The sequence below is a fragment of the Heterocephalus glaber genome, unplaced genomic scaffold (genome assembly GCF_053883595.1).
Source record: "Heterocephalus glaber isolate CG9 unplaced genomic scaffold, H.glaber_assembly_v1.0 deba00001523, whole genome shotgun sequence".
Classification (NCBI taxonomy): domain Eukaryota; kingdom Metazoa; phylum Chordata; class Mammalia; order Rodentia; family Bathyergidae; genus Heterocephalus; species Heterocephalus glaber.
In genome coordinates, this window is record NW_028258327.1 from 18,222,220 (window position 1) to 18,248,707 (window position 26,488).

General features: G+C 40.9%; 1 protein-coding gene across 1 annotated transcript in view; it reads left to right on the forward strand.

Moving 5' to 3' along the window:
• Positions 1-26,488, forward strand: part of Gabrr2 (gamma-aminobutyric acid type A receptor subunit rho2) — a 52,724-nt gene continuing 26,236 nt past the window's right edge. The window contains exons 1-2 of the mRNA XM_004860211.4: positions 1-282; positions 6,422-6,528. Of these exons, the coding sequence (XP_004860268.2) occupies positions 92-282; positions 6,422-6,528 (298 nt within the window). The 5' untranslated portion in view covers positions 1-91. The remainder of the gene's footprint in view (positions 283-6,421; positions 6,529-26,488) is intronic.

Sequence of the window (26,488 nt, forward strand, 5' to 3'; positions counted from 1 at the left end):
TATCAAATAGTAACTTGGGAAAATTGGCCTTGCCAACCGTCCTCTCACAGGCCCTCCGAGCAGCATCCACTGGAGGCCAAAGACTGAATTAATGGTCAAGCCACGGGGGATTTGCCCCACAGGAGGTTACTGGAAAGCAGCCCGTTGTTGCATCATAGACATCCACAAAATGCCTTATTTTACAAGAATCATTCTGTTCTTGTTTTGCCTGATGGTTCTTGCAGAGAGCCGAAAACCCAGGAGGAAGAGATGGACAGGGCACCTGGAAATATCCAAGCCAAGGTAAGGTAGTGGTGGGAGGGGAGAAACCCATTTTTGCAGTAGCAGCAGCTGCAGCACAGTGGGAGAGTCCCGAAGAGGGCCTGGGTCCATCCTTAAATGTCTTATTAGAATCTGTCTTCCAGCTACAGGTAGAGGGACCCGTACTTCACTAGAGCATAAATCAAATACTCAGTGTCATAAGCACCAAGAGCAAAGCAAGACAAGAGTGAGCCTGTATAGCCTAAGAATTTTGCCAGGGTTTTGAGTTAAGGAAGATTGTTGAAGCCTTAGTGGGTTAGAACCTGCTGCTTTGTTTCTCAAGATTACATTCTGCAAGGGACAGTAAGAGGCCTGCAGAATAGTTACATTCAAGGTTCTTAGGTGGACTTGTATATAGGAATTTAGCTTGAACTATTAGGAAAAAACAGGGCTGGGGGTGTAGCTTAGTGGTAGAGTGCTTGCCTAGCATGTGAAAAGCCCTGGGTTCAAGCCCTAGCACCACAAAAAAAGAGAAAAGAAAAAAATATAACCAAGAATTGTTTTCTCTAAAATATTTGATAGAGAATAACTTATAATAATATTGGGTTTTATTTTGCTGTTTCAAATTTATAAAAAAGTATTTGAAATTTGCCAGATTATCATAAATGTGTGGGCAACAATCAATGGCATTTCATGGATGTGATGGAGACATTTCCAAGAAATATTGGTTAGAGTCAGAATTAGCACTCAAAACCATTACACTACAGATCTTAGTTCCTTAGTAAGTTTGTTTTGAACTGATGTATAGAACGTGACACTCCAAATTGAGGCAGAAACAAGGACTGTTAGGCCTAAAGAAGAAAAGAAGAGCAAGAAGCTGAGATATAAACATTATGTGTGGATTGTTACCCAACTGTTTTCCATTCTTAATAGTGAGTGAACTACTGGTTTTGGATATAAACTAGTGTCTTTTTTCCTTTGCTTAAGGCAAGTGCTCTACCACTGAACTATATCCCAGCTCTGAAGTTAATATTTTAAGGCACATTCTCTAGTTCAGTGGTCATGTACTATTACCAGTAGCACTCTTTTGAAACTGTCCCTCCAATATATCTATATTTACTTACAAATTATATACATGTACTATTATAATATTATAAATTGCTTATTTTTAGAAAAGAAACAAATATAAATAAGAATTATAATCTCTACTTGTGGCACCACAGTAGAGATATAAATATTCTAAGGCTGAGTCATACTCTAGAAACCAAACAGATCAAAGTACCCCAGAATGATGGAAAGAGGCACTGCACTGGAGGATTTATCCTTGTTGCGTGGCCAAAGGAGACTGGAAAATTTTGGGTTAGGCCATTTTAAACAGATGGTCATGGGCTCCGGCGCCTGCATTGCAAGCACAAGGTCCCAAGTTTGATCTCTGGTACTAAAAACAAAAAACAAAAACAAAAAAAGTTTAAACAGATGGTCTTTCTAGAAATTCTTTACAGCAGAACTTCCAGAACCTTTGTTATGCAAATAGGCAAGGTGAACCTTGAAGAGGGGGGACGAATTGTTCAGTATTTCTGAAAAACAGGGACAACAATTATCTTGTAGGACTGCTATCCCAGGGAGCACACCTTGGAAACAGCCCAGACAGGGTCACTGTGCAGATGCATAAACAGGGGCTCATTTCTAGATGCTTGCATGGGCACATGGGGACAACATAAATCTGACTCTTATGGTGAGGAGAATTTCTTGAAAGTCATCTCCTGAGGTGTTAAAGTGGGGAAACAAAATCATTCTTGGACTGAGGCTGGGAGGAAGGCTAGCAACTGTGGCCCTGAGTAAAATTCCAACTGTGCATCTGACACCAGTTTTCAAAACTACTTTCATTATCTAATCTATACACACGGTTAAAAAGTATACTAATAACTAGGAATAAAATGACCTGACTCTTTTTGCTTATAGTCTTAGAACACTTCCTGGCAATTCTGGTCATACACAAAAACTACTGTGAGCATGCGGTAGTGCACTCACATCACATACTACTCGTGGTTTTGTACTCATACATGGTTCCTCACACATGGTCACACACTCACACAGTCACTCACATGCACTGTCAGGAACTCTTCTATCCTGTCAGTCTTCCCTGCATTGCCCAGGCCAATGCACCTACACAAAATTATTCTACCCAAAAGTTGCTTTTTCAAAAACTGCTTCGTGTTTCTTGCTCGTGTCCCTGTTTATTTAATGGCTGCCAAGCAAGTCTGCTTTCTCCCAGCTGTTTTCTTCTGCTTCTCAGCCTCCCCACTTTGCCCCAACTCCTCCCAGTCTGCTGTCCAAGTTGGCTTCTGATAGCTTTCTTTTTGTGGATGTCCTTCTCCCTTTAAGATGTGAAAAATAAACCAAATGTCCAGCTGGCTGTGGGAGTATGGTCCCTTCTGTCTCAGAGCCAGCCTGGAGGGCCCCTGTGTTTCCCTTTCCCATCTGCTGCCTCCCTGGGATGTCTGCTCTTAGCCCTCTTCTTGGTTTGTGTCATGGTTCTCTCATGCTGGACCAAGAAGTAGCTTTGCTCTCCTGCTCATTGCTGAAGGTCCCGGGAAGGAAAAGGAGGCGAGAGGTCAAGGAAACTAGGCTTGGGCCTGGTTCTGCCACTCTCTGGTCATGTGGCTATGTTTCTTATTTCTGATTTCAGTTTCTCCAACTGAAGAGGGGGAGTGAGAATAGGGTGAGGAGTGGCTAAAGATGATAGCAGGAGCAGATAGGGGTGTGATCATTGCTACTGCTGAATAAACCACGTGATGACTCTAGCTTTGCTTCCAAAGGCACACTGAAGCAATTTTCTTCTATCACCAACATCCTCCCACCAAAGGCCAGGTCTGAAGTCTGGCTGCCTTGTTGTGGGGAGAGGTCTCAAGAGACTGGGGCTGAGGGTAGAGGCTATCCTGACAGTGATGGGCCAGCCCTGTGAAAGGACGAATAGAGCAGAGCCGGCACATGGAAACAGCCCAAGGCTCAGGATCTTAGCAGCTTCAGTGATCAAACAACTGGGCCCTTAAAAAAAACAAATTCTGAGCCCTCAGTGCCAACAGGATTTAAATCTCCTCTCTCTTGTTGGGATGGAGGCATTCTGGGACTTCCGGTTCCCTAATCCTCCCCTAAATAAATGTGGAAACTGTGTTGACAGGAGGGATTTGCTCCCCATGAGGTAGAGCAGCAGTGAGCCGGCTGTACTCACAATTTAATGTCTATGATCTGATAAGCCCTTGGCTGAGCCCTTCATCCGCCTTCCCTGGCATCTTTGCTGAATGTCTGGTCATGGTTTCTTACACTGACTGCCCAGGGAACCGGGTTACACTGACCCCTGGATGCAAGGATTAGGGCAGAGACTGGTGGGTGTGGAAGCTCCTTGGGACACCAGGCTTCAAGCACACATGCTTCAAGGGGACAGGACCTCAGATCCATGTCCAGCTCCGGAGAGGAAGTTCCACAATCACAAAAAACTTTATTGCTAGTTCAGTGCTTCTTCTTTTCTTTGCTTCTTCCTCTTCTTTTTCTTTTTCTTAGTTAGAACCTTGTCAGTAGACAATGACTTTAGGTATTTTGAATTTGACTGCTTTAGGGATGTGTGTAGTTTTGGTAAAGACAATGATCTGGAAAGAGAATGAAGAGAGAATCAGTCCTTTGTCACTTAATTTAGAGGAAAAGGATTTGATCAAAGCCTGCAGTCCTGGCCTTCAGCTCTGGCCGCCACCTGGCTGCCACCATCTCATTGGGTGTCCAGACCAATTCAGTTCTTAACTCAGTCTTGATCCCAGCTGGCTGTGGGTTTTCTGTTCTGAGGATGGGAGCTTTCTACAGGGGGTGGCATGTAGACCTGCCACTGGGATGGCAATTCAATGAAAGCATGGAATTGGGCTAGGAAAAAACCCAGCATTTTAAAACCGTGACTACATTTGTCTCAGAGGCATATTTATTACAAACCCAGAAACAACGTCCCTGGGTTGAGTCTGTGAGGTCCCTGAGGCTGAAATAAAGATCCTATCCCACCCTGTTAAAGTAAGTTTGCAGGTTCACTGACTTTCCTCATAGAAAAGGAATTTTCTGGATGTGCCAGTAAAAAAGAGATGTGAGAAGGTTTATTAGTTTAAAAAGAAATTTACTAGTTTAAAAAGAGATATGAGAAGGTTTATTGGAGATATAGGACACACTCAGAATTGAGTGTGGGTGCTCAGAGAAATGAGAACATGTTACAAGCTGGAGCAGAGCACATTTCAAGGGTGTCCTCAAGATAGGAGATCTAGGACAGTGATGGCAAACCTTTTAGAGTCAAGTGCCCAAACTGCAACCCCAAACTCATTTATCACAAAGTGCCAACACTGCAATTAAACCTGAATACTGAGGTTTTAGTTTAGAAAAAACAACTCATACATTAACATTTTTGGTCTTAAAAGAAAAACAACATGCATGCCATAGGTTTGCCACCACTGATCTAGGATGTATATTCTCATGTCTGTCAGGTTATAGTGCGGGCCATCAATCCATGTTTGAAGTTGCGATATGCTGCTGCCAATGCAGCTGCTTTCTGGGGTGGAGGAAGAGCAATCTGCAGGCACACTTTGCAGGTGAAAAAGACAAGTCCAGTGCCCAGAGGATGGAAGGCAGGGTCGGGTCACAAGCTAGGGTAGCCTCCAGAAGCAGGAAAAAAGCTTGTCTTGAAGCTGCAGTGTTTCTTAAAAGTACAACCTAAAAAAATCTCAATTTTCTTGTCTCCTTTCTACCTACTTTTTATTTCTTCTATAGCACCTCAACAACAAGAAAGTTTTGAAAAGACAAAAAAAAAAAAAGAAATTAAAAAATCCCTCCATCACTCAACCCAACCATTTCTTTTCTTTTCTTTTAAAAAAATCTTTTAAAATTTAAAATCTTTAAGAATTTAAAATTTTAAAAATCTTTTAAAAATTAAATTTATTGGTACAATTCAGATATACATATTGATTGCTTTTATCATATGGAATTTGTACCTGTACAAGATATATATATATTTTTTTGGTACCAGGGATTGAACTCAGAACCTTGCACTTGCAAGGCAGGCGCCAGAACCACTGAGCTAAATCCCCAGCCCTGTGCATGACATATCTTGATTCTTTTTTTTTTTTTCATTCCCCTCCCCTCCCTTTGACCCCTCTTCCCTTCTTTATTTACAAAAGCTTTGTTTCCATTTTATCTTTCTTTTCTCATTTTTTTCTTTTCTCTTTCTTCCTTTCCCACTCCTCCCTCCTTAGTGTCCCCTCCCATTTGAACATTTTCTTCCTAACCCAGCCATTTTCATCCAATCATAATTTTGGCAAGACAATCAAGAGCTTGCCCAGGTTGGAGGTGGTGTTGGAGGTAGTGGTGGAGTCTACTTTAGGAAGACTGTGGAAAGATCTGGTCCTGTTGATATAGGAGAAATATAACTCCTGACCTGCTGATGTCAAATGTACCGAGTCTGTAGTCCCATAACGTTAAGGAATGAAGTTGCAAACCAAAGTAAGAAGTTAGAAGAGTTTTTATTGGAAATAAGGAGAAGAATAGCTCCTGGATTTCCAGGAGGGGTCCTGAATGGGGTGGCCACTGATACCCTTTGTCAGGGGTAATTTATACACACAACATGGGTCAAATTACAATCAACCTATAGAATTACAAGTATAACCACTTAGCTAATATTGATTCAGCAGGGAAACGAGTCACATAGCAGGGGTACAAGGAAAGAACAAAAGCATTTTGGGGAAGGAATGGGTCCAGATGCTCTGGTCACCTGGGTGTCTGAAGCCTAGCTCAACCTACTGGACCAGGTGGTGCTAATTACAGTATAATTTTAAGTTACTGTTTATCCCTTTAGGAGGCATGTAGGCCTGGACATTGTATCTTTATCTTGAGAACTGGCTTTCTTCAGATGTACCTCCACCTGCAATTCTGATGTCTTTTTTGTATGTGTGCTGACTTCCTTTGTGGCTGTATATTAATTTCTATCTAACTTAGCTGACTATAATACTGTGTGGATGTGGGATGATGGTGGGAAGGATCCTTCAGTTCTCCCCCTCTCTGGCTGAGAAGGACTGGCAGGATAGAGACAGCTCCTCAAATCATCTTACTCCCTGCCTTGGCAGACTACTGGAAAAGTATTTCTGGTTTGTCTTTGCAGTCACTCATATAAAAAGAACCTTGATGTGACCAGAATCCGAACAGGAAAACCTCAGCCACTTCTCCGAGTGGATGACCATGACTTCACCATGAGACCAGCCTTTGGAGGTAGGACTGTGTCCTCCCCTCACTGCTGGGTGGGGCCTCATCCCATCCCCTACTGCTCCTGTTCAGAGCTGCCTTGTCTGGCTCTGTCAGCCCTCCCTGGGTGTGTGATTTCATGCCTCACAGTCAGACAAGCAGGACTCCACTTTTGGGGGGGGGGTACCGGGGTATCGAACTCAGGTCCTTGCGCTTGCACAGCAGGCAGCCAAACCACTGAGCTAAATCCCAGCCCCAGGACTCCACTTTTGGAGTCACTCACATTCCTGAGGAGAGGAGAGCTGGCAGGAAGTGGTGGAGAGGCTCTTGACTGCTGCAGGTGACTCACATGTTTACCTTCACAGAGGAGACCAGCCATACTGGCAAGTGTCTTTTGCTAAAAAAAACAAGCATGCAGGGAGATCCTCTGGGTGGCTATTCTGTGACTAACTGGGGATTTCCAGTTTTCAGGGGCCCACAAGCTTTCCAGTGTAGCAACAATTTAACTCATTAGAAAGACCTCAAAGGAGCGATACTTTGGGGCTCAGGGAGGGGAGGCATCACAGGGGGAGGAGGGGATTGTCCTTCCCAGGAACTGAGGAAATGTCACAGGCAGGCCTGCATTTTAGTCAGTTTGGGTGGCCATAAGGAAGTACCATTGGTGAGGTGGCTTAGAAACAATAGGAATTTATTTCTTACATTTCTGGAGGCTGAAAGTTCAAGATCAAGGTACTGACAAAGTCTGTGTCTACCACCTTCTCACTCTAACCTCAGACTGTGAAAGGCAGGAGGGAGCTTTTTGAGGTCTCTTTTATCAGGGGACAATTCCCTCACAAGAGGGCTCTACCTTCATGACTTAATTACCTCCCAAGGACCTCACTTGCCAATACCATAACCTTAGGGGTTAGGTTTTTAACATATGCATTTTATGAGGACACAAGCCTTCAGATCAAAGCCATGGGAAAGGAGCCAGTTGGTAGCTCTGACCAGGCAAGGACTGGGGTGAGAACAGAAGATTGCTTAGGATCCCTGGGTCAACTCTCTCCTGGAGCATTGGGGAAACTAAGGGCCAGTGCATTTCAGCAGATCAGCTGTAGTCAGGCAGAGTGCTTCCCTTTCTACTTTATCTTTCTTCTCTCAGTACTCATTGCTCTTCTAGGATGTCAGGAAGGAGTATGACCTTCAAGCAAGTCACAAATCCTCTCTGAGCCTCTGTTTGCACATTTATAAAATGGGGACCATAATCCATACCAATAGAGTTATTGTCCAGATTAAACGAGATAATGTATGTAAAGACCCTGACACATACTCATTCACATCCTCTCAGAAAACCCAGCTGTCAGACCTTCTTCTTGGGTGTCTGTTAAGGGATTAAGAAATTAATTTATCCCAGAGTCCTTTGGATTTTAAAAGGGACTAAATTCTCTGGGTTCTGACACCTGTTAAACAGAAGGAGAGAAATAGGTGGCAGATTACAGTTCAGTGACTCCCCTCCTCTCCACCCAGCAATCTGATTTACCTCAGTCTCAGGTCAAGAGAAGGTCATCAGATTTAGTTTAGGTTTCCTCAGGGTTTGTCATGGGAAATTCTGCCAAAGAATTCTATGATAATAAAATTTTACTGAATGATCTGCCTGTGCCCTAGGGAGTTTAAACTAGATGTCCCCGTAAGCTGGAGGCTCTACCTTACTTTTTTCCCCATACATAGCATCAGTTAAGACGGGTGGTAAGCTGGGAGGCTAGGAACAGTAACAAAAATAAGAAAGGCTGCTACCAGTTTATAGTCCATGTTCTGTGTCAGACACCATCCTAAGATGTGTGTGTGTGTGTGTGTGTGTTTGTGTGTGTGTGTGTGTGGTCTGGGAATCAAAGCCAGGGCCTCACACATGCCACACACACCTCTGAGCTATACCCCCAGCCCATATATGATCTTAATGTAATCCTCTCAAATTTTATGAGATAGATACATCATAATCATCAGGTGAAGAAATTGAGGCAAGAATAGATGAAATGAGTGGCCAAGGTCATACTGTAGCTAAGGTTGAGCCTTCCCACATAGCTGGGTTTCTTTTATCTCCTATCCCCAAGTCCCTCCTAGGGGAGCTGACATATTCATTAGGTGGAGAAGGTGTGCCGCCTGAGGCCACAACACTTCTAGGAGTCCCTCAAAAAGTTTTATTTTAGGGCCGGGGATTTAGCTCAGTGGTTCTACCACCTGCTTTGCAAGTGCAAGTTCCCGAGTTCGATCCCGGTACCAAAAAATAACAAAACAAAAAGTTTTATTTTAAAATTAGGAAAATGAAATTTTAGGTAGAAGAAATCATTTTACTCTATATTATTAATATACTTATCTTTTTACAAAAGCAGTTGTAAAGTATATTTAATTTTTTTTGTATAAAGGAAGAGGTTCTTGAGGACAAAAGTGCCCCAACCCTCAGGTGTCATACTGTGACCCTGCCTCAGTACACAATATGTGGGGCAGGTGTAAGTGTCTCAGTGAAGGCCAGTGTCTGGGTGCATTTTTGAGGATGGGCCTTGTACCTTTCTACTTGTTGCAGTCAGGACCAGGATGGGTCAATAGAAGAAGATCCTGGGGTGCAGCGGGATAAGTGATGGCCACAGAAGAGCTGGGGCCCGAATTTTGGTTTCTCATGTAATATGTGCTGTAAACTGAAAGCCTTTGGGAGAAAGCAGGAGTTAACTTTTAGGACTGACAGGTGAAGTCCTGCCACATTCCCAGAAAACCTGACTTGGAGCAGACTCATGCAGCATGCAGCAGTCCTAGTCATGGTACTCCTGCCTCAAGGCACCTCTGAGGAGCAAACTGTACTTCCTATGTCCCAGTCACTGCATCTGCTGAGCCCATCACCGGCTGCCTGGCTAAGCTTCTACCCCTGGAAAAACCCTGACTTTTGGGAAGCAGCACAACAAATATGCTAAGCCCCGAGGCTCTAACAGTGAGCTATCAGGATGTCAGTCACTAAAGCAAAGCGGGGCCACACCGCCTTCCCGGCTTTCCTGGAGGTCCAGCTGTTACTTGGACAAAACAGGAAGGGGGTTCCAGGGCTCCATGCCCCCATGTTTCCATACACAGAATCTGCAATGCTCAGAGTACTGGCCACGTGGGCAAAGGGGCCATCCCAGGAGGGGGCTCCCCACTTGTGGTTTCAGTGGGCTTTGTCACCTACCCTGGAGGCATCTGAAGATGGCTCAGTACCTTGAGCCTTCCTTGTAGGTGCACCTGAGAGGCCACATTCTCCCCAGCGCCTCATTCCTGTCTTATTTCTCTAAGAGGAACTTTCTTGTTGATTGTTGTTTAAAAGTAACTGGCAAAGAGGAATTCCTCTCACACAAGATACCCCTGGGATGACCTTTTTAGATTGAGAGGAGAAAAGATTAAAAATCTATCCGCTTCCTAATAATCTCAGGGATCAGTTGAAATACAAATATCTAGTTTAAGCAACCAGCTGCCTGATTCAGTTGTGTGGCTTGGTTAGAAGAACTTCCAGAGGGCTCACTGCAGGACGGATGTTTTAAGAATAAATTTTAATTTACAAAAGTTGTGTACTTTAAATTTATATGGTTTGTCAATCATACCTCAAATAGAGCTGAAAATAAAACAAAAATTTGGTGAAATATACATAACACAAAATTAACCATTTTTAAGTACATTCAGTGGTATAATGTACCTTCATATTGTTGTACAATCATTGTCACCAGCTATTTCCCAAAGTTTTTCATCTTTCCAAATTGAAACTCCATAGCCTTAAACAGTAACTACCTAGTATTCCTTGAGAAGCCCTTGAGCCTCATTATTCTACTTTCTGTCTCTTATGATTTTGAATATTTTAGGTGTCTCATATTAGTGTAATTATACAGTTTTTATGAGCTTTTGTGACTGGTTCATTTCATCTAGCATAATGTCTTAGAAATTCACCTGTGTTATGGCATACGATAGGGTTTTCTTCCCTTTTAAGGCTAAGTAACATTCCATTACATGTTAATACATTTTGCTTATCCATTATCCATGAATGGACATATAGGTTGTTTCAACATTTTGACTATTGTGAATAATGTTGTCAAGAACATGGGTATACAAATATCTGTTTGAGACTTTGCTTTTGATATCCAGAAGTAAAACTGCTGGATTATATGGTAATCCTTTTTGAGGAAGCATCATGCAGTACTGTTTCCCACAGTAGTGACTGTATTTTACATTTCTACTAGCATAGTGCTGATTTTTAATTCAGGCTGTATAGATGTAGTAAAGGAAAGATGTAATATCATCAAGTATTCTTTTAAAATATATCCAAGGAGTTTGTCAGAATGGTCAGGAAAAATGGTGGTAAAAACATAAATCAAGTTCTCTGACCAAAATGCTTTTGTTCATAAGATGAATGTTACTTTTTGAGATTTTAGGTAGGGTCCCTGGCACTTAAGTAACAATAAAGAAAGGGTCCCTGAAGTTTCTAGTCTAGTCAGGGAGACCAGTATTAATGAAATCTTATGTGGGGATGTCCAGTTGTGAGGGCTGCTGGGAAGGAGTCGTGGGAGCTGTCAGGGTGCACACAGCAAGGTCCGTTCATGGACTGAGAAGAATCCACTCTTGCTCGGTCTACTAGCCCTAGCGGCATCCTTTTTGCTTTACATTACTTTATGTGAAACAACATATTGTCTTCAGGCAGCCAAAACCTCTTGAAGGATGTAGATGGTTAAATGTAGTGAAGTATCACAAAAGCAACATAGGATATCCCTACTGATAGTGTGGGGCAGGAGTGGGATGGGGACGAGGGCACAGCCAGTTCTGCCCAGAGTGAACACCTGAAAAACCTACATTCAGGAGGTGACTCTTGCAAGGAGTCTAGAGGCAGGGGTAGGAGGTGAGCACCTGTCAGAAGATAATTGAGAGAGGATGCTCACAGGGCTGGAGCATGAAGCAGCGAAGTGTGTGTCGAAGGAAGCAGCTCCATGTGTCTGGATGGTTCTAGTGTGGGCATGTGTAAATTGGGGAGGAGTGCAGGGCAGGGACGCACAGGAAGGTAAGGAAGGAGCAGCCCCAGCAATAGCGCTCTAGGAAGGTTTTGCTATATTTAGACTCTCAGGAGAACAGCCCTGGCTGAGGAATAACAGGATCAGCTATGTGCCTAGGACAGCTCGCCATGGGCCTGTGTGGAAGATGCTGGAGGGGCTCAGAATGGATGCAGAATACTGCCTGGGGGTTTTAGTAGTCCATCCAGAGCTGATGAGGATTGAGCCAAGAGTACAGAAAGAAGTGGAGGGATTTAAGAGATGCTAAGGAGAGAGAACAACCAGGGCCTGGCATCTGACAGAATCAGAGGAATGTTGGACAGCTTCTAAGGATCAGACTTGAGTGAGACCATTCACTGAGATGGGGCAACTGTCCCCTCCATTCCAGGTCACATCTGGATACTGGGACCTAGAATCACCTATCCATAGGGCTGAGTCTAATTCCAGAACCTGCACAGGCCTCTCCCCTAGCTGAACCTAAGGGGGCCTATGAGGCTTTAGTCCTATGAAGTGGTCAGAATGAAGCTGTTTAGAGCAGGTGTGAATGGCTTAATATATTGTGGGGTGCCCACATGCACGTACAGGGTGCTGCTGTCATGGGAAGGAAGGAAGTACATGAGCTGGGTCTGGTCTGTAAACTGCCACAGGCAGCCTAGGATGTGGAGGAGCCTGAGAATTCTGAAGTTTGCTGTGAAGAGACAGGAAACATGGACTCCCCTGCTTCCTTGAGATAACTGCAAAGCTAGGCCTTCCAGCCTTGCTTAGTGTCCTGCTGTGGGCCCTTCCTCAGATGACAGTAACTGAGCCAGGAGCTCTTGTTGATTTTGTCTCCCTTTGTCCATCCCTGTCCAGATCAGTGGAGTTGAGTCAATCTATCCATCACTGCCACGCAGATCTTCCCCATGACACTGCTCCTGGTCTGGTCCAGGCCCTTGTTCCTTACACCACATGTTCTTGATATATTTTGGGGATGCAAAACCCTCCCCAGCAAAATCTTATTCTTTATTAATTTTAATTCATTAATGAACTGAAATTCAATTTTTCTCCTTAGGAAACAATAATAAGGAAGTTGAAACCATTGTCTTACACCAATACCATGGCCTTAATCCTCCAATGTTACTTTGCTGCTCCAACATCACCCCCTCCTGGTCAGGTTCCCCTTCTGAAAACATCTTTTCCTTGGTGATGCTCTCAGTGAAACTCCAGGGCTTCCCTTCATATCCAACAGTATGAGATGCAACCGCTCTTCCCTAGCTGGACCCTAGGACTCCCCCTACCCTTCTACTCTTCTTACCCCCATCTCTGGCCTCTCACCACCTGGTAGCTAAGGAGAAACCTGAATCCTCACTCCTGCTGCATTTTGTTCATTGACTGGATCACAAAGGTCCACCTGGGTTCAAGGGGAGGGGAATTAGGTTCTGTCTTCTCATAAGAACAGGGTTAAGGAAAATCACACACTAAGGCTATGCTGCCCAGTTGCAAACCTCAGCTTGGCCAGTTACTAGCTGTGTGAGCTTGGGCAAATTCCAGAGCCTTTCTGCTCTTCAGTGGCCTCCTATTTAAAGTGGGGGATAATAATAGTATCAGCTCAAAGGGTTGTTCTAAGTATTGAGTAATATAAATGGAGTTCCTAGTAGTGGATGGCACCTTGGAAGGACTCAATAAATGCTGTTTTTGTTCATTAAGAATGCTCTGCAAGGGCCGGGAATTTAGCTCAGTGGTTCCGGCGCCTGCCTCGAAAGCACAAGGTCCCGAGTTCGATCCCCGGTACGAAAAAAAAAGAAAAAAGAATGCTCTGCAAGAAGCCAGGTGTGGTGGTGCATGCCTGTAATCCCAGCACTCAGGAGGCTAAGGTAGGTGAATCATTTTGAGTTCAAGATCAGCCTGGGCTCCATAGTTCAAAGCCAGCCTGAACTACGTAGTGAGACCCTCTCTCAAAAACAAAAAAACAAAAAGCACCACCACAACAAAACCATAAAACCTATGCCTTCCTGATATACCTCAGCTCCTTTAGAACCCCTAGGGTGAGGGCACATACAGCTTAGGTTACTGCTGAGCAGCTAGCAAGAGGTGGATTGATAGTTAATTGTGATATCAACTTCAGTGGATTAAGAAATGCCTATTGGATTAGCACAGTTCTGGGTACCTCTGGATGACTGACGTACATGTAACTCACAAACTGCAACCCTCAGGTTATTGGCAATTTGCTTCCCCAGTTGGACTGTCTCCAAGGCGATGCCTTCCTAAGCAATTCCCTAGGGTAATTCTTTTTTTTTTTTTTTGGTACCTTGGATTGAACTTGGGTTCTTTCGCTTGCAAAGCAGGTGGCGAAAACACTGAGCTAAATCCCCAGCCCCCTCCCTAGGGTAATTCTGACACATGATTTTCACCTTGCTTGAAACTTTAGTACCACCACATGTAAGGTTCTCTGTGTTTGTGAGTATAGACCCTCCCCCAGGCCCCCATGGCTTTCCTGGTCTTTGATTCTGTGGCCTCCTCTCTAGAAGAGAAACAACCCTTGAACTTCCAAGCCGCAGGAGCTTGGTCACCAGGACCCCAGATGCCACTCATCTGGGCCAGTGAGGCCCATGGAGCCAGCTAAAGCAAGAGCAAGGTGGCCTCACCTTGCTTTGGGGCTAGGGCCTCCCCTTTTGAGTACCCCTCAGTGTAGGGAACAGGGAAAGTGGACGTTACTAGAACCTCTAGTCCCCTGAGAGCCATGACAGCACAAGGCGAATTAACTTATTAAACAGAAAACATAGAAAAAATGAGACTTAGAGAAGAAGCTGAGCTTTGGGCCTGATCAATGCTGCTCTGGGCAGCAAAGACGAAAGCCCCCCAGCTTGCCACCTTTTATTCAGTACATCAGAAGAAACAAATGTAACAGATGATTCAGGACAGAGAGTTCAGTACATTGGGTGAAACAAACGTAACTAACAGATAACTCAGCGGGCAGTGGTGGTGAAAATCCTAGAACAATGAGGAACTATGAAGATGAAGATTTTATTCCTCTGGGATGTCTTCAGCTGGTGTAATCTTACCCGAGAGCATCATAGCATCACCTGACCATTGAGGTTTTAGCTGTGACTGGAGGCCAAAATGGAGTTATGTCTCGACGTACCACAGCTGGCCTGTAGGCAGGAAAACTAGGCCTAATGATAATTTTCATTGTGAAATGATTTTTTCCCTCAAATTATGTAGAATTTCCCCCGACACCTCAGACTTCCTTTCTCTACTGTCTTCACCCTTGTGGAAATCTCCTTCCTTTGCCTTGTGTTTTGTGACCCCACTTGAGGGCAGATGTCTGATGAAATCACCCTGTTCCTGAGGGAATGGATGTGGGGTTGTGAGACACGTCTGGGCTCTTACTAGATAGGCCTGTTATAGGTGTTTTGTTGTTAAGAATTTTTAGTTATCTTTTTTTAAAAAACTCTTTTTGGCAGGGCTGGGATCTAGTCTGGACGCCCTAAACACAGGCACCTTACATGAGGGCTTCATTCATAAAAGACAAACACTCAACCTTGGAGCTACATCCACAACCTGGGTTGTTTTTTTAAAATTAATTTTTCAGTTTTGAGGTATAATTGACAAATAAAAGAGTGTACATATTTAAGCTATACAGCTTAATGTTTTGATACATATACATATTATGAAATGATCACCACAATCAAGCTAATTAACATATCCATCATCTCAGCATTTTCTTTGCCTTTGTGTGTGTGTGTGTGTGTGTGTGTGTGTGTGTGTGATGGGAGCACTTAAATTCTACTCCCTCAGCAAATCTCAAGCACACAGTACAGTAATATTAATTATAGTTCTCAGATCTCCAGAACTTCTCCATCTCGCATAACTAAAACTATACCCTTTGACCAATACCTCCTCATTTTTTTCATCTCCTGGCCCTGGCAACCACCCTTCTCTCTGCTTCTGTGAATTTGACAGTTCTAGATTCATACCATACTCAGATCTATTTGGGACATAAAATTTAAGAAATTTGTCAGACCTCTTTTAGGCATTTAGAGACAGTTGGAGTTTGGTCAGAGATCAAGCCCAGGAGAAGGATTGTGAGTCACTAGCCTCAGGGAGGAGTGTATGTTGGGGGGAAGGGAGGCCGTGAAGAGGAGGTCACCTATATCAGTTAGGGTTCACTAGAGGAAAAGATATATATATATATATATATATCTTTATGTATGTACATATATACACACTCATATATACATATACATATATACACATACACACACACACACATATATGAATTTACAAAGTAGCTTTACAATGGCTGCTTGTGGAATCAAGGGTGGAAGAATGAAAAATGGCAGTCTGTGTACTGGAGAGGCAGAGGATCAAGTCAAAATCAAAGGCCTGGAGCTCACTGCAGTCTGGTGTGAGCCTATATGGGAAAGCTGAAGGGTCTGCATTGGAAGGCCAAAGAGCCTGTGTTGGAAGCCTGAAGGAACTGGAGATGAATGTTCAAAGACAGTGGTAAAAACTGGAGCTCCTCCAAAGAACAAAAGTGAAGACTTTCTTCTACATTCCCTTTTTATTCCATCCAGGCTACAAGCCTGTTAGTTGGTGCCCCCCACATCCAAGGTAAGTCTTCCCTCCTCAGTTTGCAGCTTACATGTCAATCATCCAGACACATCCAGAACTGTGCTCCATTAATCTCCTGGGTTTCTTAATCCATTCAAGTTGACATCACAATTAACTATCACAATACACCCCTTGACAACTGAAACATACCCTTCTAGGCCATGCCTCCAGTGACCCACCTCTTCCAAAAGGGTCCCACCTCCTAAGAGCACATTTAGCTATAAATTTCTTGGTGGACTAATCCACTGAGGAATATATAGCCCCCTATGATCCGATCACCTCCCTAAAGCTCTGCCCATAATTGCATGAGGTTTTGGTGGGAAGCCTAGACATAAACCATAAGACCTGTGTTGCTAGTTTATTTCTTTAAATATATAGCACCTAAAATATCAAATTAAAAGTAATAATAACTTTCCACCAGGGAGGGTATTTGGCTCCTTTGTCAAAGATGAGGTGGCTGAGTGTGTCTGGAGTTGTTTCTGGATCTTCTAATGTGTTCCACTGATCCTCAGGTCTATTTCTTTGCCAGTATCATGCTGTTTTTATCACAGTGGCTTTGTAGTTTAGTTTCAAATTGGGGATTGTGATACCCTCTGTCATGTCTCTGTTGCCTAGAATTGCTTTTGCTATTCTAGGTTTCTTCTTGTTCCAAATGAACTTTTGGATTGTTTTCTCTAGTTCTGTGAAATATTCTGTTGGGATTTCAATTGAGATTGCATTGAATCTGTATAGCAGTTTTGGAAGTATGGCCATTTTAACTATGTTGGTTCTTCCTACCCAAGATCAAGGGATGTCTTTCCATTTTCTTATATCCTCTTTGATCTCTTTTTTCAAAGTGCCGTAGTTTTCAGTGTAGAGGTCTTTTGTCTCCTTTGTTAGACTGATTCCTAGATATTTCATTTTTGGGGATGCTATTGTGAAAGGAATTATTTCCTTAATTTCTCTCTTAGTGAGTCTGTTATTTGTGTTCAGGAAGGCTATTGATTTTTGAGTGTTGACCTTATATCCAGCTACTGTACTGAATCTGTCAATTAAGTCTAGAAGTATTTTGGCAGAAGTTTTGGGTCTTCTATGTCGAGTATCATATTGTCAACAAATAATGACAGCTTAACTTCTTCCTTTCCTATCTTTATTCCTTTTATTTCCTTCTCTTGTCTAATAGCTGTGGCTAATGTTTCCAGAACTATATTGAACAGGAGTGCTGATAGTGGACATCCTTGTCTTGTTTCTGATTTTAGCATGAAGGTTTTCAGTTTTTGACCATTTAGTATGATGTTGGCTGTTGGTTTTTCATAGATAGCCTTTATTAGCTTGAGATAAAGATCATCTATTCCAATTTTCTGTAGGGTTTTTATCATGAATGGGTGTTGGATTTTGTCGAATGCTTTTTCTGTCCCATTTGACTGAGCTATCCCTCTGCTGGGTATCTTTCTGAAAGAATTTAAAAAATCACCACAGTGGTATATGTGCACCCATGTTTATAGCGGCACAGTTTGTAATAACTAAAACTTGGAAACAGCCCAAATGCCCATCAACTGGAGACTGGATAAAGAAGATGTGGTTTTTCTATAAAATGGAGTACTACTCAGCCATAAAGAATGAGAAACTAGAGACATTATAGCTAAATGGATGCACATTGAAGCCATACTCTTAAGTGAAATAAATAGGACACACATGTGTAAATACTGAATAGTTTCTCTGGTGTGAAAAACTAAAGGTTCAAATGGTATAATTGAAAATGTGCAATAGGAAGAAAAGGTCTAAAGGAGTTGGGGAAGTGGGAAGGGTAGGAGAAATTAAAGAGGGGAAAAGAAAAAATATGAGAAAAGGAAAAAATAGAAACAGTCTATGTAAATAGGGAAGGGGGGCGGTGAAGGGAGGGCAGGGGATTAGGGAAAGAATAAGAACCAAGATACATCATGTAAAGGTACAAGATCCCAAAGATGAATGTAACTGTATTGTATACCTAAAATGTACCAATAAACTTAATGAAAAAAAGTAATAATAAGAAATTGCTTTGCAGCTTTGTTTTTTCTTTCAATTAATTTTAAAAGTTTGAGAAAATCTCATCATAAAAAGAAGCTTTGTACAGAAACCTAAAGTGCTCATTGACCACAGCATTTATCACACTCTGGCAAATCCTTGATTTCTTTGTTCATTTTAATATCACAAATTCTCCCTGGCTAATATAGAACTATACAAATAGTCTTTTTAAAATCGACATGCTAACTGTGGGTGTGCGTTGCTAATGATTACCCACCTTTCTTTGAGTGTAGCCCACAAATTTTTCTCCTGCTGGGCTTCCCTCGTTTTATTCTGTGGCACAGTTTGAAACCCTCTGGTTCTGCCTGCTTTGCTAGAGATAAGCAAAGCTGCATGTCCCCAAGGCAGCAGTGGGTGCCTCTGACCTCCTTGGGAACGTAAGAGATTGGTAGATGTTCCTTTCTCAGTGCAGACTAAACCCTCGCAGGCCAGCCTTTTTGCCCTCCCCAACAGGCCTTTTCCTTTCTCTTGCTGGCCATACGAGCAATGGTTTTGCTCTACTTAACATACTCACCATGACACAAAGTCTCCTTGCCACAGACCTGAAAACAGTGTATCTGCTGCATTATGCACTAGAACCTCCAAAACTGTGAGCAAAAACAAGCCTTTCTCTTTGTAAGTTGATTAACTTAGGTATTTGTTACAGTAATGTAAATCTCATTAATCTATGATATGAAATGAACAGGACTCAGAGAGGCAGTGAAGCCTCACCTACAGTGTCAGATGGTGTTTAAACTGAGACCTGGCCAGTTTACTAGATTTAAGTTTCTCAAACTCATCAGCCTCACCTTCTCTGAAAAACTTTTAAGCCACTGTTTCCGGATACTGATTTCCCAATCTATTAATAAATATTATTATGTTTTAACTATTTGTTAACACTTTGAGCTATAATACACATTGAGCAAAGGACACTAAAAATGTATAATAAAAAGGCTTAAAATAAAGATAAACATCCAGGTAACCAACATTCAGATCTAGAAAGAAAAACCTATCCCCTTTCAACATGCCATTGAAGTTAGTTACCTCATGGTAATCACTTTCTCCCTTTTCTTAATGCTTTTAGAATCAAGGTATGAAACTTTCAACCCCATAATTTAATTTTGTATATTTTGGAATTTTATATAAATGGAATCATACTGCACAAACTCATCCATTAAATGAGAGCCATACATATCATCCAATATTAGTATTAATCCATATTAATACTAATATCCATAATAGAATATTAGTATTAAATTGTATGAATATATCACAATGGACATATCCAATACTATAGATAAGTCCAACTTATCTATAGATGGACATTTAGGGAGATTTTTCAACTTTTAGCTACTACAAAAATATTTTATGAACATTTTATGTGTGTCTTCTGGTGCACACTTGCATTCATTTCTAGAAGTGGAATTACTGGGTCTTGTAGTATGTAAACCTTCCATTTTGCTAAATACTGTCTTTCAAGGTGGTTGTACCAATTTTCACCCTGATTGGTAATGTATGAGAGTTCCATGTGCTCCTCATCCTTGTCAACACTTGGTGTAGCCATTCTTTCATTTGAGCCAATTTTATTGGTAGGTAGTAATTGGATTTTATTGGTTTTAATGGAACTACTGATAAGATTGAGCACATTTTATTGTTCATTGTTTACTTCCTCTCTTTTGAAATGCCTATTGAAGTCTTATGCCTGCTCTTGTATTGGGTTGTCTGACTTGTTCTGGGTTTTTTTTGGTACCAGGGATTGAACTTGTGAACTTGCACTTGCGAGGCGGCGGCACCAGTGAGCTAAATCCCTGGCCCCTGACTTGTTCTTAATGATACTGTTAGGAGTTACTTATATTTTCTGTATATGAGCCCTTTGTCAGTTATGTGTATTATGAACATCTTCTTTTATTCTGTGATTTGCTTTTTCACTCTCTTCTTGGTGTCTTTTGAAAAAATTACTGACTCTTTCAATGTAATTTTTTCATTGAAACATAACACATACAGAAATGTAACCAAAACATAAGTGTGCAGCTTAGTGAATTATCAAAAAGAGAGCATATTCTTGTAGCCAACACCTACATCAAGACATAACATTTCCACAACTTCAGAAAAGCTCCCTCCCTTCTTTTCCTAGTCACTATACCTTCATCATGGGTAACCATCATGACTTCTAATAGCAAAGATTAGTTTTGCTAAATGGTCTTAATATTAATATATCTTTATTGGTTTTTCTCCTTATGGTTGTGCTTTTGTGTTTTAATAAATATATGAATATATTGTTACCCTGAGAAAGGAATGTACTCTCTTATGTTACATTTGGGGTGATTTTTTTCTTTGTTTTGTTTTCCCCTTTCATATTTGGATCTACAATCCACCTGGAGTTATTTTGTATTTTGAATGATTTTCATATGGATAGCCAGTTGTTCCAGGATTGGTTATTAAAGATCCTACTTTCCTCCAATGACCTGCAGTGATATCTTTATCATTAACCAAGTGCCTGTAAGTTTGTGTGCTTTTGAACTCTCCACTCTGTTCCATCTGCCCACTGTCCATCCTCAAGCCAGCCCTTCACTGTCGTAATTACTCTCATGCTGAATGAATCTTGACTACTGGTAGAACGAATCTTTACCTTCATTTTCTTCAAGGAGAACTTCTCTTAGGCCTTTGAATTTTATAATCATATCTTTCAACTTCTACAAAAAATCCTAATGAGATTTAATTGGAAGTGCATTGAGTCTATAGATAAATATGAGTAATTCATGTCTGTATAAGATTGAATCTTCCAGGCCATCAACTTGATATATTTCTCCACTTATTTAAAGACTTTTAGATAGTTTGTTAGATCTATTTCTAGTTACTAATTCTTAGATATTTTGACATTTTGAAAAAAATTCCTTTTCTAACTGCTGGCACAGAGCAATATACTTTTTTAATATATTGACTTTTTATTCAATAATTTTATTAAAGCCTCTTGTTAATTTTGTAATTTATCTGCTGATTTAAAATGGATAATCATAACATACAAATAATGACACTGTGGTTTCTTTCCAGTTGTTGTGACTTTTTTTTTTTCATTTTTTCCCCCTTAGTGCACAGGCTAGGACCTATAGTATAACATTAAGTAGATGTGGCATGAATAGGCATTTGGACTCATTCTCAATCTTAAAGGAAACCATAACACTTTACCATTAGATACAGTTATTTACTCTAGCTATTTATTTCTAGCTATCTCTTTTCAGATAAAGGAAAGACCCTTGTATTCCCATGTGTCTTTAAAAATTAGAAATAGATACTGATTTCACAAAGGCTTTTCCTGCTCCTATTGAGATACGTTTTTCTCTTTTAGTCTGTAAAATTATATTAATTGATTTTATTTTTATAATTTCCAGCTCTTCCTTTCTTTTCTCTTTCTCCTCTCTCCCTCCTTCCCCCCTTTCTTTCTCCTCTTCCTTTTTCTTTCTCTCTCTCTCCCCTCTTCCTCCTCCTCTCCTTCTTCTTCTTCTTCTTCTTCTTCTTCTTCTTCTTCTTCTTCTTCTTCCTCCTCCTCCTCCTCCTCCTCCTCCTCCTCCTCCTCCTCCTCCTCCTCTTCCTCCTCCTCCTCCTCCTTCTCTCTCTCTCTCCTGTCTGTCTCTGGGGGTTAAATCCAGGGGTGCTCTACCATTGACCTACACTCTCAGCTGTTTCAAATTTTTAGAATTTTGAGACAGTTTCACTAAGTTGGCCTGGAATTTACAATCCTCCTCCCTCACCCTCCTGAGTAACTAGAGTTACAAGAGTCTGCCACTGCTCTTGGCTCTCAGGGGTCATTTAAAAAAATCTCTTTGCATGTGATAGATTGAGATACTTTAAAGTTTATGTTATTTCAATCTCTGGATCCCTTTGTTTCTATTATCTGTTTTTCCTGCTGTTTATCTATATATCTTATTTTCTTATGTGCCTGGTTACTTTTGCTTATGAATTACATATTTACAATATTTTAGTGGAAGGTTTTGGAGACCTCAGATGATGTTATTGTCCTCCAGAGAGGATTTGTATTTATTTCTGTCAGGTATCTGGTGGCAGCAACACTCTAGGAAGCCCTAATCAACTTCCAGCAATGACAGAATTTGAAGCTGGGCAGCACACCTTGCAAGGACCTGTCTATCCTCATCGCTAAGGTGTGATTTTCAAGGTCTGGGTGCAAATCAGCCAACCTGGTGTGCTCTGGTTCCTGGCTGCATTAAATCATCAAGAGCATCGCTCACCCTCAACTGCTCCAGAAGAAGTGAATCCAAACACTGAGCCCATCTCATTGGGCCTCTGTTTTGCTCCAACTCCCCGAGCCTAAACTATTCTGTTAACTCTGCTGTCTTCAAAAAGAAGACAGCTTCTTTTGTCTATTTTTGTTCAGATTGTAATTTTTTTGTTTGTTTGTTTTTGGTAACAGGGATCGAACTCGGGACCTTGCGCTTTCGAGGCAGGCGGCCTAACCACTAAGCTAAATCCACAGCCCCAGATTTTAAATTTTTAATAGAAACTTTAGTTTGAATTACCTAGCTTGCTATTACTGGAAGTAGAAGTTATTTATTGATTTTCCAAGGTTAAAATGAATATTAAAGTTTTGGAACAAACCTGATATTAAACTTGATTTACTGTCTTTTAAAATTTATTACTGGATGAGCCAGGGATGTGGCTCAGTGGTGCTGTACCTGCCTGGCAAATGCAAGATCCTGAGTTCGATCCCTGGTACTACCAAAAACCCCACAAAACCCCCAAAACAAAAAAAAAACAGCTTCAAAAATTTATTTTTCCCCCATTAAATTTATTGGTACATTTTAGGTATAAAATACATTTACATACATCACTGGGATCTTGTACCATTACATGAGTATCTTGGTTCTTATTTTTTCCCCCCTTCCCCTGCCCTCCCTTCACCCCCTCCACCCTTCCCTATTTGCAAAGATTTTGTTTCCATTTTTTTCCTTTTCTCATTTTTTCTTTTCCCTTCTTTCCTTTCCCCTACCCCTCCCACTTCCCCTGCTCCTTTAGACCTTTTCTTCCTATTACACATTATCAATTATACATTTTTAAAATTACAATCTCAAGACCTAGGAGACATTACTGCAGATTTTACAGAATTTAAAAGGATATAGAAAGCATATTTCAAAAATCTGTTTTGAAATAAATCTGACAACTTCTAAGAAGTACCTTGGCAGACAAATTAATGAAACTAACTCTGGAGGAAATATAAAATTTGAATAGCACCTATTAAAGAAAGTATATTCCTAGCTTGAAAACCTACCTATATGACAACAGCAGGCTCATACACATTTTAACTGATAAATTATATCAAACAATTAAAGCAGAAAAAAGAAGGAACACTTCTCCCCTCATTTTAGGAACTCAACATTGTGCTAATCCTAAAACTGGATAAAGATAATAGAAGAAAAAAGTATGAACATAGATAGAAATTTGTTTAACAAAACAAACTATTAGAAGTCAGATCTGGCAGGATGTAGAAAGTGGTTTTATTATAGGGATGGCAGTGTTGGTTCAGCATTGGAAGATCCACCCCCAAAAGTCATCATTTTAACAGAGAAAAGGAGAAAGCCATATGATCCTGTCACTAGTTGGAGAAAAAGTATTGGACTAAATTCCACAGCTGTTCATGGTAAGAGCTATCAGGAGACTAGAAGTAGAACAGAACCTTCTCAACAGATTAAAGACATGTACTCCATACTTCCAGCGAGAATGCCTTATATGAATGGAGAAGATACAAAGCTTTCTCCTTAAGGTGGGGAACAAGGGCAGATATGCTTACTCTTCATCTGTCCATTAAACTTTGAAACATAGGCCCAAACCAAAACAGTCTGGCAATAAAATGACACAATTAGGATAGGATTTGCAAGGTAGAAGCAAAATCTTTATATGTAAATGAAATGATCATCTACAGAGAAAATACTAAGAAATCTCTAGGAGCCCCTAGAACTTGTATTTAAATTTAGCAGGATTAGAAAACACAAGGTATATATAAAAATTCAGGTCTATGTATACTTGCTATAAATGAAGAATTGGATATTGAAATTTAAAAGTTATGTAGGAGTACAAAGGACCTAGAAAAGTAAAAAGAAAAAGAAAAAAAAAACAGTGTTGGAAGACGTTTAGTACCCAATTTTAAGACTTCTTCTAAAGCTGCAGTAATCAAGGCAGTGCTGATGTAAGGAAGGACATATAGATCATTGGAATAAAACAGAGAATCTAGAAATAGAACCACACATATATGGTCCACTGAGTTTTGAAAGATTATTTAACATTAGCATTTTATAGAATATAAACTCAATTCAAGAGCTGAGGAAGAGATAGTGTTTTCAGCAAACGGCACTAGAACACCTGGTATCCGTATATAAAAAATTAACCTCAACCCTTTATTTCCATACATAAAAATAACTTGAAAGGATCTATGAACCTAAATATGAAAGCCTAAAAGTATAAAACTTTAAGAAGAAATTATAAGGGAAAATGTTTATGAATTTAGGGTAGGCAAGAACTATCTAGGATACAAAAAACATGATGTATAAAAGAAAAAAATTGATAAAATGAGATTCCATCAAAATTTAGAACTTTAAATGACATCATTAAAATGAAAAGTAGTCCTTAAACAGATCGTATTTACAATGCATATAATCTATGACCAGAATATATAAAGAACTCTTACAGCTCATTAATAGACAACCCAGTTAAAAAGTAGACACAAGAAGATGATAAATAGCCAGTACAGCACAAGGAAAGGTGTGCAACTCTAGAATCAGAAAAATATTAATCAGTACAATAACAAGATTGAATTATACACTCATTAGGCAGACGAAATTAAAAGTTTTAAAAGCCTTGACACTTTGCATTTAATATGTGACGGCCAATGAATTCATTCTGCTGGACTTCCTGGGGTTGTGATCCTCATTGTTTTTTCCTAGGATATTGTCTAAAATTTTTTGGAGTGCTGGTTTGGTATTCATGAAGTTCCTGAGGTGCTCTTTATCATGAAAATATCTTATTTCTCCATCAATTTTGAAAAATAGTTTTGCAGGGTACATCAATCTGGGTTGGAGGCTGTTTTCCTTAAGGACTTGAAATACATCACTCCAAGCTCTTCTTGCCTTGAGGGTTTGCATTGAGAAGTCTGCTGTGATTCTGATGGGCTTTCCTTTGTGTGTGATTTGTTTCTTTTCTCTCACTGCTTGTAGAATTTTGTTCTTCTGTTGGATTTCTGGAATCCTAACTATTATATGCCTATGTGTAGATTTTTTTTGATCAAGGCTAGCTGCAGTCCTATATGCCTCACTTATCTGTATGTGAAGTTCTTTTCCACTGCTTGGGAAGTTTTCTGCCATCACTTCTGTGAACAGTTTTTTCATGTCATCTGCACTCTCTCCTGTCTTTTCATTGACTCCAATCAGTCTTAATGTTGTTCTTCTTTCCATCATCTAGCAGCTGCTGGATTGATTTCTCATGTTCCCTTACAATTTTAAAGCAATTTTTCTTTTCCTGGTCACTAATTGCAATCTTATTGTCTATATCTGAAATTCTATCCTCACATTGGCCCACTCTGCTGTGTAGACTTTCAATGGAGTTTTTAATCTCCTGGAAATCTGTTTGCATCTGTTTTATGGATTCCATTTGTTTCCTATGTTGGGATTCCAATATGTTCCTCAGATCCTCTATTTTTTTATCTGTGTCCTCTCTAGATTTATTAATCAGGTCTTGCACTATGAGCACAATCTTGGCTGTTTTCTGAGAAATTATTTCTGATTTCATTTTTCCCAGATCCTCTTTTGTTGCCAGTTCAGGGAGTCCAGGTTGTTGAGTATTAGATTGTTCCATTTCGTTTCTGTTTGGGGTTGCTGTAGGTGATCTGGAAGTCTGTTTTTGAGGCTTGTTTATGTGTCTTCTCATTTCCACAGGGGGTGGGCGGTGCTTCTGGCACCCATGCAGCTCACCTTCTCTGCCGGAGGAGCGTGGAATGGCGGTGGGGGAGCTTCCTTCTGGGTGCTGGGACTGGCTCACCTTCTCTGCCCTAGGAGCATGGAATGATGGTGAGGGAGCCTCCTCCTGGGCTCTGAGACTGGCTCACCTTCTCTCACTTAAAAAATATTTTTTGGTTTTTTTTTGGTGGTGGTGGTACTGGAGATTTACGTGCCCAGCACACTCCTGCTTCAAGATTTTACTGGTTCCAGGGATTTAATCCAGAGCCTTAGCAATGAATTACATTCCAGTCCTTTAAATTTTATTTTAATTTTAAAATTTTTGAGACAAGTTCTCAGCAGGTCACCCAGGTGGGCTCAAATTTGTGATACACTGGCCTCAGCCTC